At 39.7% G+C, this 15,526-nt stretch overlaps 1 protein-coding gene across 50 annotated transcripts in view; it reads left to right on the top strand.

Moving 5' to 3' along the window:
- EPB41 (erythrocyte membrane protein band 4.1) overlaps window positions 1-15,526 on the top strand; it is a 174,363-nt gene that overhangs the window by 137,836 nt on the left and 21,001 nt on the right. For 49 of the 50 annotated variants that reach the window (XM_084815649.1, XM_084815666.1, XM_084815671.1 and 46 more), the window contains one exon: window positions 435-485. The exons of the other annotated variant lie outside the window; for it this stretch is intronic. In XM_084815649.1, the coding sequence (XP_084671775.1) occupies window positions 435-485 (51 nt within the window). The remainder of the gene's footprint in view (window positions 1-434; window positions 486-15,526) is intronic. 50 annotated transcript variants of the gene reach the window in all.

Raw genomic sequence — 15,526 nt, 5'->3', positions numbered from 1 at the left:
AATGCTCTTGAGTGGATATTGCAAGGATTGCTTGCTCATAAGGGTTGATCATGAGCAAGGGGAATAGTTCATTTGCACCATCCTACAGCACTGGTTACTGTACCTTGATGGTAATGTTGGCGAACGCTTATCTATTTCTCAGGTTCATCTCCATGATCCTGTGTGCAAATGTTGCTTCAGTAATAACTTAGACTAACAAACTTCTCAATAAAAGTAATTAGTGGTTGTAATAAGAGGCATATGCAGGCACCTGTATGTTGTCTGTTAAACTGCTGTCTTACACAGAAGGAAGAATGTACTATAATTAGCAGTCATTGGAAGCTACGTTTTCATTTAACTGTTGCAAAAGTCTTGATATTCTGGATGGTGATGGTCATGATGGTCATGATTAATTCACAAGACAACTGAACTTTCCATACTTTGTGCATGTCCAGGTCAAGGAAGCCACGTTTCAGTCCTGTGAGAGGCAGGTTGGTGGGCCAGAGGTAAAACTGCTGTTTTGATATGTGCTTCTGAAGCAGATTTTTGCTATTGTAATGGCACTGAGCAAAATGAAAACCCTCAACAGCAGCTGCTGAGTGGCATTTTCTTTTGGCTGCCTTTTAAAGTAATTTCATCTCTCACAGCCTCCTGATCTAACACCTTAAAGGGATTTGCACTGCTGCAAGCCTTTGCAGCTTTTCAGTTGCTTTTTTCAGCGCATGGCTGGTTGACAAAGTTGCATGAAGATGTTGCCATATATTTGGAGAGAAAGAGCGATTATGAAAGTTTAACTGTACCCTGTTCTTTTTATGTTGTCTTCTTCTCTTTTTCTGTTTTTTGTTTTAACTCTCATGTTACTCTTGCATTCTATATAATTTCTCTTTTGCTGCCCAGCCCCCCAGCTACTTTTTCCCTGATACCCATCACTTAGGGGTGTGCAAAGACCCTGTCCCCAAATATCAGTCTGATCAAAGAAGATTGACTCAGCTGAGAGAGCTTAGAGCCAATTTTTTCCTATCCTAGATATCTCATTTCATTTGCCATACTTAGCAAAAATAAAGGGATGAAACATCTTTAACAAATTAAAGCAAAAATTTCCCACAGGTTTTCCTGTCTATTGCTCCATTTTGACATAGTGTTGCAATATTGTTTATATTGTTTTACACACTTTACACTCCTGGTGACACAGATAAAATAAAATGTGGAACAAAACTCAATTCTTTGTAATCTTACTATTAAAAATGAAAATGGCATTTTCTTGATTTTTAAGGGGCTGAACACTTTGCACTTTAACCACAGTATAATTTTGAAGTGGAAATTTTGATACTATCTTCCTTGGCAATACATTCTACAAAACCCAATCGAGTCATATTTGCACTACAATTTGCGTATCAAATCTAACAAATAATTTAATGCCAATTTGAAGATCACTGTAGCATAGAAAGTTATGATCAACATTTTGTATGAGATTATCTCTCTTTAGAATTCAGCAAGATGTTCCACACACATTTCTATAATTTAACTCTCAAATACGTATTTTAGCATGTGGGTGGAGTTAATATGAAATGGGTTTCTGTACAGAGAACTGTTAACAATTTAGGACTAATCTACACAGTTAGAAAGCAGCTGGTTTCTCCATGCAATTTGGCCCCATGTATAGGATTAATGGAGGAATGTACTGAATGCACCAGCAGTGCACATCTTGACTCTCATTCACTGTGGCAATCTCTGTGATTTTTGTCCTTGCACATCCCCAAGTATCATTTTTTAGCACTTTCCATCTGTCATTTTGTTCATCTCTGTCTCTCTTGATCTTCTACCATAAAAGCAGACACAGGAACGTCCTCTGTTAGTGCAGGATGAAGACAATATTAAAAGGCAAGAGATACCTACTGAGGGAATTTTGCTCCAACAAGCAAATGAAGAAATCCAGCCAAAGATTTCTATCACAATTCCTGAGGAACAGAAATCACTCAAAACATGCCGCCTCTACTCTAGCATTTTTCCTTCTCCACGCATTCCTTTTATGATGTCTTTTTTGGTGATCCTTGCACTGACTGTATGGTGGCTGGTTTTTTTGTGATGTTGGAAACAGAGGGGCTTATGTGAAACACCATCAAGACTAAAGCTCTTCAACTCCTGGCTGAAGCTGTTGTGTCTCCTTCCATATTAACCCTCCTGTCTCTGTAGTTCAGTTTCCCAGGAAGTCTTTTGAACCTCTTTTTTTAAAAAACACACACATACACACAATACTTGGAAGAGGCATAATGGATCATCAGGCAAGCTGTGCTATGACAAATGTTGAGGTTTTGCAGTAACTGAATAATATCACACTGTATCAAGCATATACCTGCTCAGGAGGTTTCTAAAATGTTTTGAGCTCTCATGTCTGCATGCATTCAGTATGTATTTCAATTTTATAGTTAGCCTTTGACTTCAGCAACTTGGTGAGAGAAACAAGATGATAATTTTCTTGAACTCCATATCTTGCCATTTGCAAAGTTGATTTATAACAAGTCCCATTCTAAGAGAGCAAAATAAGCATATAACTGCCATCTGTAATTAAACAAAGCTTTTCAGGAATAATTCAGCGGTGTGGGCTCATATGGTACAGTATAGAGAATTGGGTTAGTCCCTTTAATATAAACTGAAATGAATTTCACTCCTCACTACTAAAGACTTTTCACACTTCAATCTTAAAGACAGTTCTTTGGAAATTGTGTCCCACTTATCAGTATGACTTCATGCGCTGGGTTAGGATGCCAGGAGCATGCTGGTTAGGAATAAAGTGGACTTCTGCCTGACATTGGTGGCGAAGGTGACATATTCTTTTTCCATCTGCCTTGTGTATAAAACAATACACCACTATGCATTTATTGTCTGTCTTGTCTGTATGACTCTCCTTGAGATGAAAGGATTGTAGCGTCTAGTTTCTGTCTGGGGTGGGGTTAGGGTGATAGAAAACCAAGAATTTATTAGAAGCAATGCTTTATAACTGTGAATTTAAATTGCTTTCTTGTTATGTTTTCTGTTCTTTCTATGCTTTTTTTGCTTTATTTCTTTTATCTGTATCTTTTCTCTGTCGTATTTATTGATTTTTTTTTCACTTTGACTACAGCAGTGATTTGTGTGGAATTAACATGTGTTAATATGTGTTTCCTGTTTTTTGCATGTTCATTTTCATAGTGTATGTGGTTAAGATGACCTAAACATTTGATAGAGCATTTGTTCAGATTGTAACTCAGACATCTAACTATTTATTTATTAACTGTGTTTGTTTAAACCTTTGCATGTTGCTTCACTTTTGCAGTACCCAGATGTAAACCTCTGGATAGCTATTTGAAATCTACATTATTTATATAACTTTAAAATACAAAGTTCAAAGTTTGGCTCTTCATTTCTGTATTGTGCTAAATTTAGGGATGGGAGAGAAATTCGTTCCGTTTGCATTTTTATGCAGATTCACCAAATGCACGTTACCTGAACCTGGAGACAAACCAGAATGCAGTTAAATGCCGATATCTGCACTTTTTCAGAGTTTGCACATTCGTTTTAAAAAAAGCATATAAATGCATATAGTACAGGAAAAGTGCACTAAAATGCATATATTACAGAGATGTGTACGTAAGAATGCTTTATCATAAGGAAATTGACTGTAAAAATTTATATAATTTTTTTTAAAAGCATACAAAATGCATACATTTTGAGAAATGCACGTGAAAATACATACAAATTTTCATGCGGACTTACAAAAAAATAATTGGCAAACTGTTGAGGAAATGGGACAGAATGAACATAATATAGGAAAACTAAGAAAACTGATCAGAATCAAGCTTAAAGGATTAATCCATCCCTGGTGCTAACATGGGTGAAGGGGTCTTATACCCAAATAATATATTGAGGAGAATTTCACAAATTATTTGAGAGCACAGGTGCAGTACTCAGCTAGGCTGAGAAACTAAAGCTCTGAGGTCAGAAGGAAGGTACTGGGCATGCTGCTTATTAGCAGATTGGGGGGTGGGGGAGAAAGTTGAGAAAAATAAGCCAGAGGCAATCTGCATTCCACTGATAAAACATTGGGAATAGATGAATCTATGGACAGATCATGACTTTGGCAGCTCATGTTTGTGTAGTTATATGTGCATATGCACAGACAAATGGGAGGAAAGAAAATGGAATGGGGGTTATGTACATATCTTTCTCTTTGTGATAATATTGAGTTATAAATTAATTCTCCTGTATGGTATTGTGCACTTGTAACTATGCAGATAAAAATCTGTTTCCTGAAAATAGTGATGAGAAAGAATGAATTTAGCCAGTGATTTATGGCTTGTCCATAATGTTCATGAATTTTGCTTGAACTGTTGTAATAGTTAATGTAGGTTACCTCAGAGCTCTCTAGACAAATATGGCAACTTTTCATCCTTTGCAAATTATCATTGCAAACACTTCAAAACTTGTACTGTCTGCAATTGTCTCCTGTTAAGCTTAAACAATAATACATACTGTATTCTTCTTACAATTGAAGAAACTACTCATCCTGTAATAGTTTGTAGAGTGGTTTTGTCCTATTTATTTTTAGAAAATAGACACAAGGCTTTTGCCCATAGAAGCTGGTCCTTAAGAATATCTGTTCTTGTGGTCTAGCATTTTCTGTACAGAAGGAATGAAAAACATTGGTGAGAGGGAAGCAATATAGATCCCAGGAGTTGGGCCCAATAGAGACTAAGAAGGATACTCTCACTTAGAATTAGCTGCAGAACATGGGAGCAGTGAGGGACCTGGAAGCTAGGGAAAATGAGGAAGAGAAACTATGAAATGCAAATAAGCTGGTGGGAATTTCTGGACCTTTTTCTAGATTTCTCTGCTCATTAATTTAACTTCAAAAAAACTGATAGAGAAATGATCAGTTGATAGGGGTATTATCCACCAGCAGCTGATGGATCCAAATAGATTCTTGAGAGCCCTTGGGTATTTTCCAGTTGTACCAATCCTATCAAAGCCTTAGCCACTCTGTGGGATGTGTAGATGACTGAGATATATCTCCCATATATTTGCTGGGAGACAAATTCTGCAAAACATGGCCCCTCCAGGAAATTCCTGACTTGTGTGGCGGATAACTTCCTCCTACAGAAAGTAGAGGAAGGAACTAGAGGATAGGCTATCCTTGGCTTGATCCTAACCAACAGAGATGACTTACTGGATAAAGTAGCAGTTACAGGAACTCTGGGGGAAAGCGACCATGTTGTACTTGAGTTCTTGTTTCTAAGGGAAGCAAAAGCTGTCTGTAGTCAAAACACGTACCCTGGATTTTAGGAAAGCTGATTTTAATAAACTCAGAACAATCAGTAAGGTCCCATGGCAAGTGACGCTAACGAGAAAAGGAGTCCAAGATGGGTGGGAGCTTTTAAAAAAGGAAATTCTCAAGGCACAATCACAAATAATTCCAACAAGAAGAAAAGGTGGAAGACAACAGAAGAATCCAATGTGGCTTCACAAAAAGCTTAGGGATGACCTGAAAACAAAAAAGGACACATATAGGAAGTGGAAAGAAGGCCAAGTAACAAAGGAAGAGTACGGGCAGGTAGCACAGAATTGCAGGGATGGTGTCAGGAAGGCTAAAGCTGAAAACGAGCTGAGGTTAGCGAGGGATGCTAAAAACAACAAAAAGGCTTTCTTCAGCTACGTGCATAGTAAAAGGCAGAGGAAAGAAATGGTGGTTCAGCTATTAAATAAGGATGGCAAAACGATAACAGATGACAAAGAAAAGGATGAGGTGCTCAATTCCTACTTTGGCTCAGTCTTCTCCCAAAAGAGGGTCTATGATCCCCCTGGCAAAGGCGAAGTATAGGCTGAAGGGGCAGGATTGCAGCTTGAGATCGATAGGCATATGGTCAAGGAACACCTAATTACTTTGAATGAGTTCAACTCTCCAGGGCCAGATGAACTGCATCCTAGAGTAATAAAGGAACTGGCAGAAGAACTCTCAGAACCGCTGTCTATTCTCTTTGAGAAATCATGGAGGATGGGGGAAGTGCCAGATTACTGGAGGAGGGCTAATGTTGTCCCTATCTTCAAAAAGGGTAAAAAGGAGGAACCTGGGAACTACAGACCAGTCAGTCTGACATCAATCCCTGGGAAAATTCTGGAGCAGTTGATAAAGCAATCCATCTGGAAGCACCTTGAAAACAATGCCGTGATTACTCGAAGCCAACATGGATTTGTCAAAAACAAGTCCTGCTAGACAAATCTGATCTCATTTTTTGATCAAGTCACCTCCCTTGTAGACCGTGGGAATGCTGTAGACATCATATACCTCGACTTCAGCAAAGCTTTCGACAAAGTGCCCCATGATCTCCTGATGAGCAAACTAGCTCAAAGTGGGCTAGATGAAACAACGATCCGGTGGATCCACAGTTGGCTACAGAATCGGACTCAAAGAGTGTTTATCAATGGGGCCTTCTCAAACTGGGGAGAGGTAACGAGTGGGGGTACCGCAGGGTTCAGTCGTGCGCCCAGTGCTCTTCAACATTTTTATTAATGACTTGGAGGAGGAGGTGCAGGGAATGCTGATCAAATTTGCAGATGACACAAAATTGGTTGGGATAGCTAATACTTTGGAAGACAGAAACAAAATTCAAAGTGATCTGGATAGACTGGAGCGCTGGGCAGAAAACAACAGAATGACATTTAACAGGGATAAATGCCAAGTTCTGCACCTAGGAAAAAGAAACCAAATGCACAGTTACAAGATGGGGGATACGTGGCTCAACCACACTACAAGCGAGAAGGATCTTGGAATTGTTGTCGATCACAAGCTGAATATGAGCCAACAATGTGATGTGGCTGCAAAAAAGGCCAGTGCTCTTTTGGGCTGCATTAATAGAATCATAGCTTCCAAATCCCGGGAAGTACTAGTTCCCCTCTACTCAGCACTGGTTAGGACTCATCTGGAGTACTGTGTCCAGTTCTGGGCACCACACTTTAAGAAGGATGCAGACAAACTGGAGAGGGTTCAGAGGAGGGAAACAAAGATGATCAGGGGACTGGAAACAAAGCCCTATGAAGAGAGACTGAAAGAACTGGGCATGTTTAGCCTTGAGAAGAGAAGAGTGAGGGGAGATAGGATAGCACTCTTCAAGTACTTGAAAGGTTGTCACAGAGAAGAAGGCCAGGATCTCTTCTTGATCATCCCAGAGTGCAGGACACGGAATAATGGGCTCAAGTTACAGGAAGCCAGATTCCAGCTGAACATCAGGAAAAACTTCCTGACTGTAAGAGCAATCCGACAATGGAACCAGTTACCTAGGGAGGTGGTGGGCTCCCCCACACTGGAGGCCTTCAAGACGAGGCTGGACAGCCATCTGTCAGGGATGCTCTGAGTTGGATTCCTGCATTGAGCAGGGGGTTGGACTCGATGGCCTTGTAGGCCCCTTCCAACCCTACTATTCTATGATTCTATGAGAGTGGGATTGCCAAATGCTGTTTTCCAGTGAATAGAGACTGTTTGACTCTCTGGTTTACCAGAGATGTTGGAGCAGAAAGGATGATGGCTTGAACTCGTGGCAGAAATTTCTGAATGACTCTGACCAAACAAGGTAAAGAGCACATCCTAGAACTTACTCTCTGTCAGTGATGATGGCAAAAAATTAATTCATTTTGAGCACCATTGGATCTGTGCAGTGTCTTTTAGCAGAAATTTATCAGGTGGTTTGAGGCCTTCAAGTGACTTTATAGAACCCATGGAAACCTGCTGTAACTTATTTTTTAAGTGCTTTGAGGATACAGTCACTTGCAACTGTTTCAGTGTAGGTGACACTAGTCCTGCAGCCCAGTCAGTGGAAGTATCTGGAACACTGGTTCAGCTTTTCAGATGAATTTCAGTTGTTGAGGCCTGATGACATGAGCAAAGTGATTGGAGGAATGCATACTACTATCTGTTTGCCCAACTTTTGCCCCTTCTGGCTTATAACATTTTGCAGGAGAGGGTTGACTGGCTGGGCCTAGAACATGATAAATGCCTTCTTGTCAGAGGGAGTGCTCCTGGCTACTTTAAAGACTACCAGCCAATCACTATTCTTCCCTTTTTAGGCAAGTTGCTCGAGCAAGAAGTGACTTAAATAACTCAACTAATTCTTGGATGGCACTGATTCTCTAGATAAGGGTTGGGCAACTTTTGGCCCTCCAGATGTTTTGGCCTGTAACTCCCACCAACCCTAGCCAACAAAGCCAATGAAGAGGGCTTTGATCCACTTCAATCTCGTTTGCATCCTAATTTTGGCATGGATATTGTCTTGGTCACTACCTTGGTGAATGTTGGAGAAGGACAGGGGAGTGTGACTCTGTTAATTCCTGGACCACTAAGCAGATTTCAGTGCTATTGATCATGGCATCATTTTGGATCAGCTGTCTGGAATAAGGGTCTGAGGCACTGTGCTCAAATAGTTGTGTTACTATTTAATTGGTTATTTCTTCAAGGTGATGCTGGAATACTATTCCTCTGACCGATGATACTTGTACTGTGGTATTCCAGAAGGCTCTATTTTGTTTTGCATGCTATTGTTAAGTGAGGTATCAGTATATAGTAGAAGTGCTGGAACAGTCTTTCTTATCCATAATGCACAGGATGAGGGCCAATAAGTTGACACTCAATCCAGACAAGATGAAAATACTCAAGAGTTTCCACATAATGACAACCCATCAGTTTAAAAACAACCCATCAGGTTGTCATGCATGAGCAAGCATGCTGACTGCAGCACACACCTCTTCCACTTCTACCGCACAATCCAGAATCTGTTCCTTCATAGGTTGTGAGGCATGATGTGCGAACCTGGACCATTGGGTTGTTTAGCCCCTAAACAACCCAGTGGTCCAGGTTCACATGTCATGACCCACAACCTACAAAGAAGCTGATTGTGGGTTGTGCAGTAAAAGCAGAAGAGGGTTGGCATGGTACAGGCAGTGCATGCACTCATGCATAACAACCCATCAATTTTTAAATCTGTGGGTTGTCATTACATGTGAACAGGCCCACTCATGGCAAGTGGTTCATCTGTCTTGGAAGGCAGTATCAGACTATTTCTGGTTAGGGTCGCACTCCCCACCCCATCCCCAAGGGATCCTGTTCATAGCATGAGGGTGCTAATAGGTGTTTGAATATGAGGCTGCCTTTAAAGACCACTTGGAAAGTCCAGTTGGTCCCAAATACTGCTGCTAGACTGCTGAGTGGGACCAGTGGAATATCTCATGCCAGTATTTAACAGCTGGTCCATTAACTAGCTGCTGGTCCATTTCTGAACACAATTCAAAGTGTTATTTTAACCTTTTAAAGCCTTATAAGTTTTGGGACACAGGTATATTAAGGATCATAAACTTCCTCATGAACTGGCTCAAGTGCTGAAATTATCTTCTGAGGCCTTTTTCCAGATGCCCCTATCCTCTGAGGTGAGGTGAGTGGTGACCAGGGAAAGGGCCTTCTCAGTGGTGGCACCCTGCAGTGAAACTCTCACCATAGAGGTATGCCTGGCACCAAGTTTCTTATCCTTTTGGCAACTGGCAAAGATCTTTTTATTTATGTATACCTCTACTTCTTTTATCTGCTCATAGTGATAAATTGCTGCTAACTCCTCTCTTCTGGTGTTTTGCTTTTTTAAATTACTTAATGTAATTTGAATGTTTATTTATTTATTACATTTCTATACTGCCCAATAGCCAAAGCTCTCTGGGCAGTTATTTTGAGGCACCCTAAGAACTCTAATTAAGATGAAAGCAGAATACTAAATCTCATAAATATTATTGATATTTACTGTAGATCTTGCCCATCAGCCCTTGCCCGTAGCCACTGGTGAGGGATGATGGGAGTTGTAGGCCAAAACATCTGGAGGGACACAAGTTGCCCACCCCTGCATTACTACATGGTTGTGTGTACAGAGCTTTATGTAGTAGAGAATTTAAATTTGTAATATTTATAGCCTCACTGGAAATATTCCATACAGGAAAATCTGGCAGTCCAGGGTGATATACATGAGGTTCTTCCTTTATATCTTCATGGTAACTATGTCAAAGAGGTTAAGCTGAAAATGTAGTGAAAGTAATAGAGTCTATATAATTTAAATGAATGCGTAACTTTGTAAACGTTCAGCTATGGGGCAGTATAGAAATGTAATAAAAAAATAAAAAAATTAAGTGATTAAACGACTTCCTGTTCAAAGCTTTATGTTGATCTTTACAAGTTCAGAACACCTCTGTTGTAGTGAAAGAAAATGGAGAATAAAATTCTGGAAAGTACTTGACCTTCTCCACGGTGTTTAATTTCAGATCATCTGTTTTGTTTGCCATGAAATCCTGAAACTCAGACTAAACAGCAAGAGCAAAAATACCCAGTAGTAGCATATAGTGAAAGATACTGAATGGAGACCACCAGACTTTTGTGAGTCTGTCAGAGTCTACCCCTGCCCCCCGTTTCTCTTACATGAAGTGGCAACAGTAGGCAAAGGAGTATTGACTTGCACAGGAAACAAAGCCAGGAATGTGATTTCTCCTCTGTTGATTTTAATTCTACTAGTGGAATGCCGGTTATTATGACAGGTTCATAAGGAGGGCAAAAATGCTTTTAGAACAGTGGTGGGCAATTTGTAGCCCTCTAGATCTTTTTGCCTACAACTCCTTTCAGCCTTCACCACTGGCCATGCTGGCTAGGGCTGATAGGCAAAAATATCTGGAGGGTTATGGGTTGCTCACCTGTTTTAGAAAGTCATAGAGAAAGGGAGTAGCTAACTAACATAGATGTTGATCTGTATATGTTGACCAATGCACAGTACACATATCTATGCATATATGCCAGGTGCGTAAATGCAAATAAGCGTTTTTATAGTAGTAAGGCAGCAAGACTTGTACATACTCCTGGACCACTCACTTGAAATGCGCTCAAATATTCCCATGTTTGCCTACATATTTATGGAAATGCTATGGGGGAAGGCTGGGCAATATAATCAAATGTTCTCGTGTTTTAAATAGATTTTTCAAATATTCTCTCTTTTATTAATTGCTTACTATATATGGACTATGGTACACTGATATACACTGGGGCACTGTCATGATCTGTGTGGATTATGCACTTTACCTAAGAAAGCTTTAGAGATTTTCTGGGTTGTGCCACAAAGACATCAGCAGTAGAGCTTTGTACATCTCATTCCTGGCATACCCAGTTAAAGAATCTCAGGTAGGAGCTCTTTCTATGCTTGAGACTTTGGAGAGCTTTTGACTTTCATCTAAGTGTATTTTCTTATGGTGGAACTAGATGGTAATGGAGATATGTGGTGGCCACTGAAAGCAGCAGCCCTGGCTCTTTTCCTTTGCCCAGGTATGATGTGACATTATTGTGCTCAGTTTCCCTGCATCCCACTCCACTTGATCAGCTGCCATGTGGGAGCATGAAAACACAGAGCATAATGATGATATTGCACTGTACAGTTTTACTACATGTTACTGTGGGAGAAAGGAAAAGGAGATATGGGACTGCTATTTCAGCAACAGCTATGTGATTGTCATAATTTCTAACTCAACCCTTATTTTACCAAGACTTTAAAATAATAGATACCTCAACACAACCAAAAAAATATTCTCTGTTTTATGATAAGCACGCGTGCGCGCACACATGCACATATATATATATATATAATTCTAAGCTTGGTGTCATGTACATTTATTGCAGTTTACCTTTTAGTGTGATTCTTTTTCAGGTAAAAATTGCTATGCTGATGTCAACAGTCTCCTTAGTGTTAACTACTTCCCCCCAAGAAACTAATGTAACTCTGTCTGGCCATTGTTGTAGCAGTGTAGCAGGCTTTGACACTAATTATAAAACTATATGAAATCTGAGATTAGCATAACCAGCTAGAGGATATTTATTTATCCTCTGCTATGATATTGTATCCCATATCCGAGTGTCTGTCTTGCCTCATACATTGAAGAATGCTAAGATCTGTCTGTTGTCAAGGTGAACCATGTGGGAGGTTGCATTATTCATAGAGACGTCTGATTTGGCCACAGTCACACATGCCTTAGTTACATCCTGTTTGGACTACTGTAATGCACTATATGTGGAGCTGCATTTGAAAACTGTTCAGAAACTTCAGATGGTCCAGAATGCTGCTGCCAGACTGTTGACCGGGGCTGGTTACAGCCCCTCTCTTGCTCTCTTGACTGTCTTGCTACAACAGCTTCACTAGCTACTGGTCTGTTTCTGGGCAGAATCCAAAGTGCTGGTTATGACCTATAAAGCCCTATATGGCTTGGGACCAGGCTACCTGAAAGACTGCCTTCTCCCATATGAGCCAGCCCAATTCCTAAGATCTTCTGGAGAGGCCCTTCTTTTGAGACCACTGCCTTCAGAACTGCATTTGTTAGCCATGATCCCAGGCTATAGAACTTCCTCTCAAGGGAGGCCAGGTTTGCTTCCTTTTTGATGTCCTGCTGGCAGACAAAGTCCAGTTTATTTAAGAAGGCCTTTAGGTCTGGTGGGTTGGGTGCTGTTTTTAATATTTTTTCTGTAATTGTTATGTTTTTATTGTATTTTACAATAATATTGTTTTAATCAATTTTAAGTAAGCTGTCTTGAGTGCCATTTTTTTGGTAGAAAGGTGGGCTACAAATAAATGTAGTGCCCAATGGATTTCTGCAAAAAGCACAGAACTCCATTTAAATGGAACACATTTTAACTGAGGACTTAAAATGATCTTTTAAAGCTACATTAGTACATATTTAGCTCTTTGAACCTAACTCTGGGTCCTTGTAATATATTTACAAATGCTTTCGCTAAACTAAGTGAAGTTATTTATTATTGTAAATGCCTGATCCTCTACAAAGGGTGAAGGCAATACATGAAATGAGCATTCTATAGAGCCATGAAATATTTGTTCTTTCATCCTGTGTGTAAAAGGTTTTATTTTGTTTTTTACAGTGGATTCTAGCGTAGCTTGGTCATTCAACTAATTTGATTAATAATTTCATTCCAAATGGTTCAGCACCATTAAAGATAAAGTTGTGATAACACAAAAACTAGTGGAAATTGATGTCACTGACTATCATCCCCAAAACATTTCTTAATGTGTCCAGTTGATTTTAGTATAATGTGCTTGCAACTCCAAGTAAGTGAGCTTTAGTGTTGCCATCAGATGACTTTGAAGAGGGTGACTTTAATCAATGCAGCAAACCTTGTATAAAATTCAGTCCACTTTTTCCTCAATTTTGCTTCAATTTAGAATTAGCTCTTTTGTTTTTTGTTGACTTCAGAGAAACAAATCCCTCTGGTACTCAGTTCATTAGCAATGTCAAAATCTACCCAATGTATTGAAATTGACTAACTGTAGTTATAAACTAATGGTAGCTCTTGCTGTGTTTGCTTCAAAGTCTTATCCTGTAAAGATGGTAGAATGAAAAGTTGTGTTAAATTAGGGATTTTTATTTTCTGCTTCATAATACTACTTGCTCAAGTACATTGCCAGCCCTGTTGAGACTGGATGTTTTTCATCAGTTGGTCTGTGGAATTCTTGCTGGTGAGTGTGGTACATAACTCCTACTTAATTGCCAATTGTGCACTTCTAAGCACTTGTCAATGTGTCTGCTTCTGCACCTACTTTCAGTATTGGGGATAACCTAATACTAATGCAATGTAGCATGAAATAATCACAAAAAAATCTGATTAGAATTTCTGTTAACTAGAGATTTTTAATATTCAGGATGCAATATTTTTGATTGTGCAAATTTTATCAGACAGAGTAATGCATATCTGAGCAGCTGCAGTGTTTCAGGCATTCATTATGGAGGTCGCTCAGCTTTGGTCATAATTGAAATTTATGTAACCAGACAAGGCAGAACTTATAGGTATTTTACTTGTAAAGTACCTAAATAATAAAGAAGGGTCAACCACTGCCACTTTTGCACTATACGATATTAGTTTATCCCTAGCTTGATTTTTAATTTCTTTTGGTGCTACATTTATATCCACTTTCTTCCTCCTCCAAAAGCCTACCAAGAAATGCTTCCCCCATTTCACTATGATGCTATAGAGTGTACCACACACGCTGCAACGATGCGTGCGTGGAGCTGTCAACAAAATAGCAGTGAATCGGGAAGCCCTTACAAATACAATATCTCTGTGTGCAGTATCAGGGTTCTGTTGTGCACAAAGAGCCTCTGGATATGTAACTTTTTAATATTAATATAGCAACTGGTTGGCGTTATCCAGTTGTCCTCAGACTGTGGCTTGCAAAGATACCCAGGGAACACTGCATCTTATTTCTTTTTTTCTTTGTGAACTATATATGTTTGTAGCTTTAGCAAAACTGCTGCAGTATTTTATGCCAACATGTGTCAAAAACCAATGGTCTGATACCTTAGAGGCTATCTGCTTAGTAGTGTTTGCAGCATCTAAAACATCAGGCCATTTGGGTTTTGATTTATTTAGGTGGGGTTTTAAGTGCCAGCATCTTCGCTTTGTTTTGTTTTTCTAAAGCTTGGTAAGATCAGATATTTAAGTTCAAGCACCAATTCAGATGTGTTGACATAAAAGAGATAGCCCAACTGCTTGTGTGTGGTCCATATGTGGGTCCCAAAGATTTTGTGTGATCCCCTAGGAATTCTGTACTGCAGCTCTGGTCATAATAGTGAAGCCTCTTTCCCTTTAGCTAGCCTCTAATGCCCCTGAGTCAGGCTCTTAAAGGAAAATTATCCAAATCTTCCTGGAAGCTGTGCATCAACCCCTGAATAGCAGAGTAATAGTGCAAAGGGACTTTTAAGCTTAAGAGATTGGCAATATCTGGTATAAAATACCTAATCTTTGTATTTTGATTATAAAGACAGATGATCTCTCAAAGGAACTGACTTTTGGCTGGTGCGGACAGGTGGCAAGAATAAATTCTTCCTACCTTCTGATCTTACCATGCTTCCCCTCCCCTAGTTGATTTGCATGTGGCTGACCATTTGCAGCTCTTGTTTGCTTTATAGGTGTCATTTTAGTATGTGTATTATTCCCGGTCAAAATTGTATTTTGTTGTAGAAATTTCCCAAGCAACATTTGGCAAAATATTTCTAATGCAGATAATTTTCTGTACCATCCAGTGAAATCAGTTTGTTCAAGGATTTCAAGATCACATTTCTGGCTGATTAAAATCTCAAAGTCAGCTAGCAAATTCCCAGCATATTCCCAGCATATTCCCAGAGAGCCTGCCTAATTCAGTAAAGATTCAGAGCCAGAATTGGGTATACTGCTCCTAACATTGGTGCAAGAGGACATCTTGTCCATGGAACTACTGGCAACCACAGCCATTGGTGCTGTGGGACCAATCCTGGAATGTTGGTGTATAGCCTAGAAGTACCAAGCAATGGGTGTAGAAGGGGTAAAGTTAGGGGCAGGACTACTACGCGCTTAGTGCAGCATCCAAAGTGTTAAGACAAAAGCCCATCTTTCTAGCTCCAGCACATAATTGTATGTGCTGAAAGCTGTAGCAAAGGGGATGGAAAGGGGTCTCAAAAGCCAAATGGA

This window comes from Heloderma suspectum, chromosome 10 (assembly GCF_057233095.1).
Source record: "Heloderma suspectum isolate Gila_16-S chromosome 10, 16-S_ref, whole genome shotgun sequence".
NCBI lineage: Eukaryota > Metazoa > Chordata > Lepidosauria > Squamata > Helodermatidae > Heloderma > Heloderma suspectum.
The sequence above is the reverse complement of the archived record's forward strand: the minus strand, read 5'-3'. Positions and strand labels throughout refer to the sequence as shown.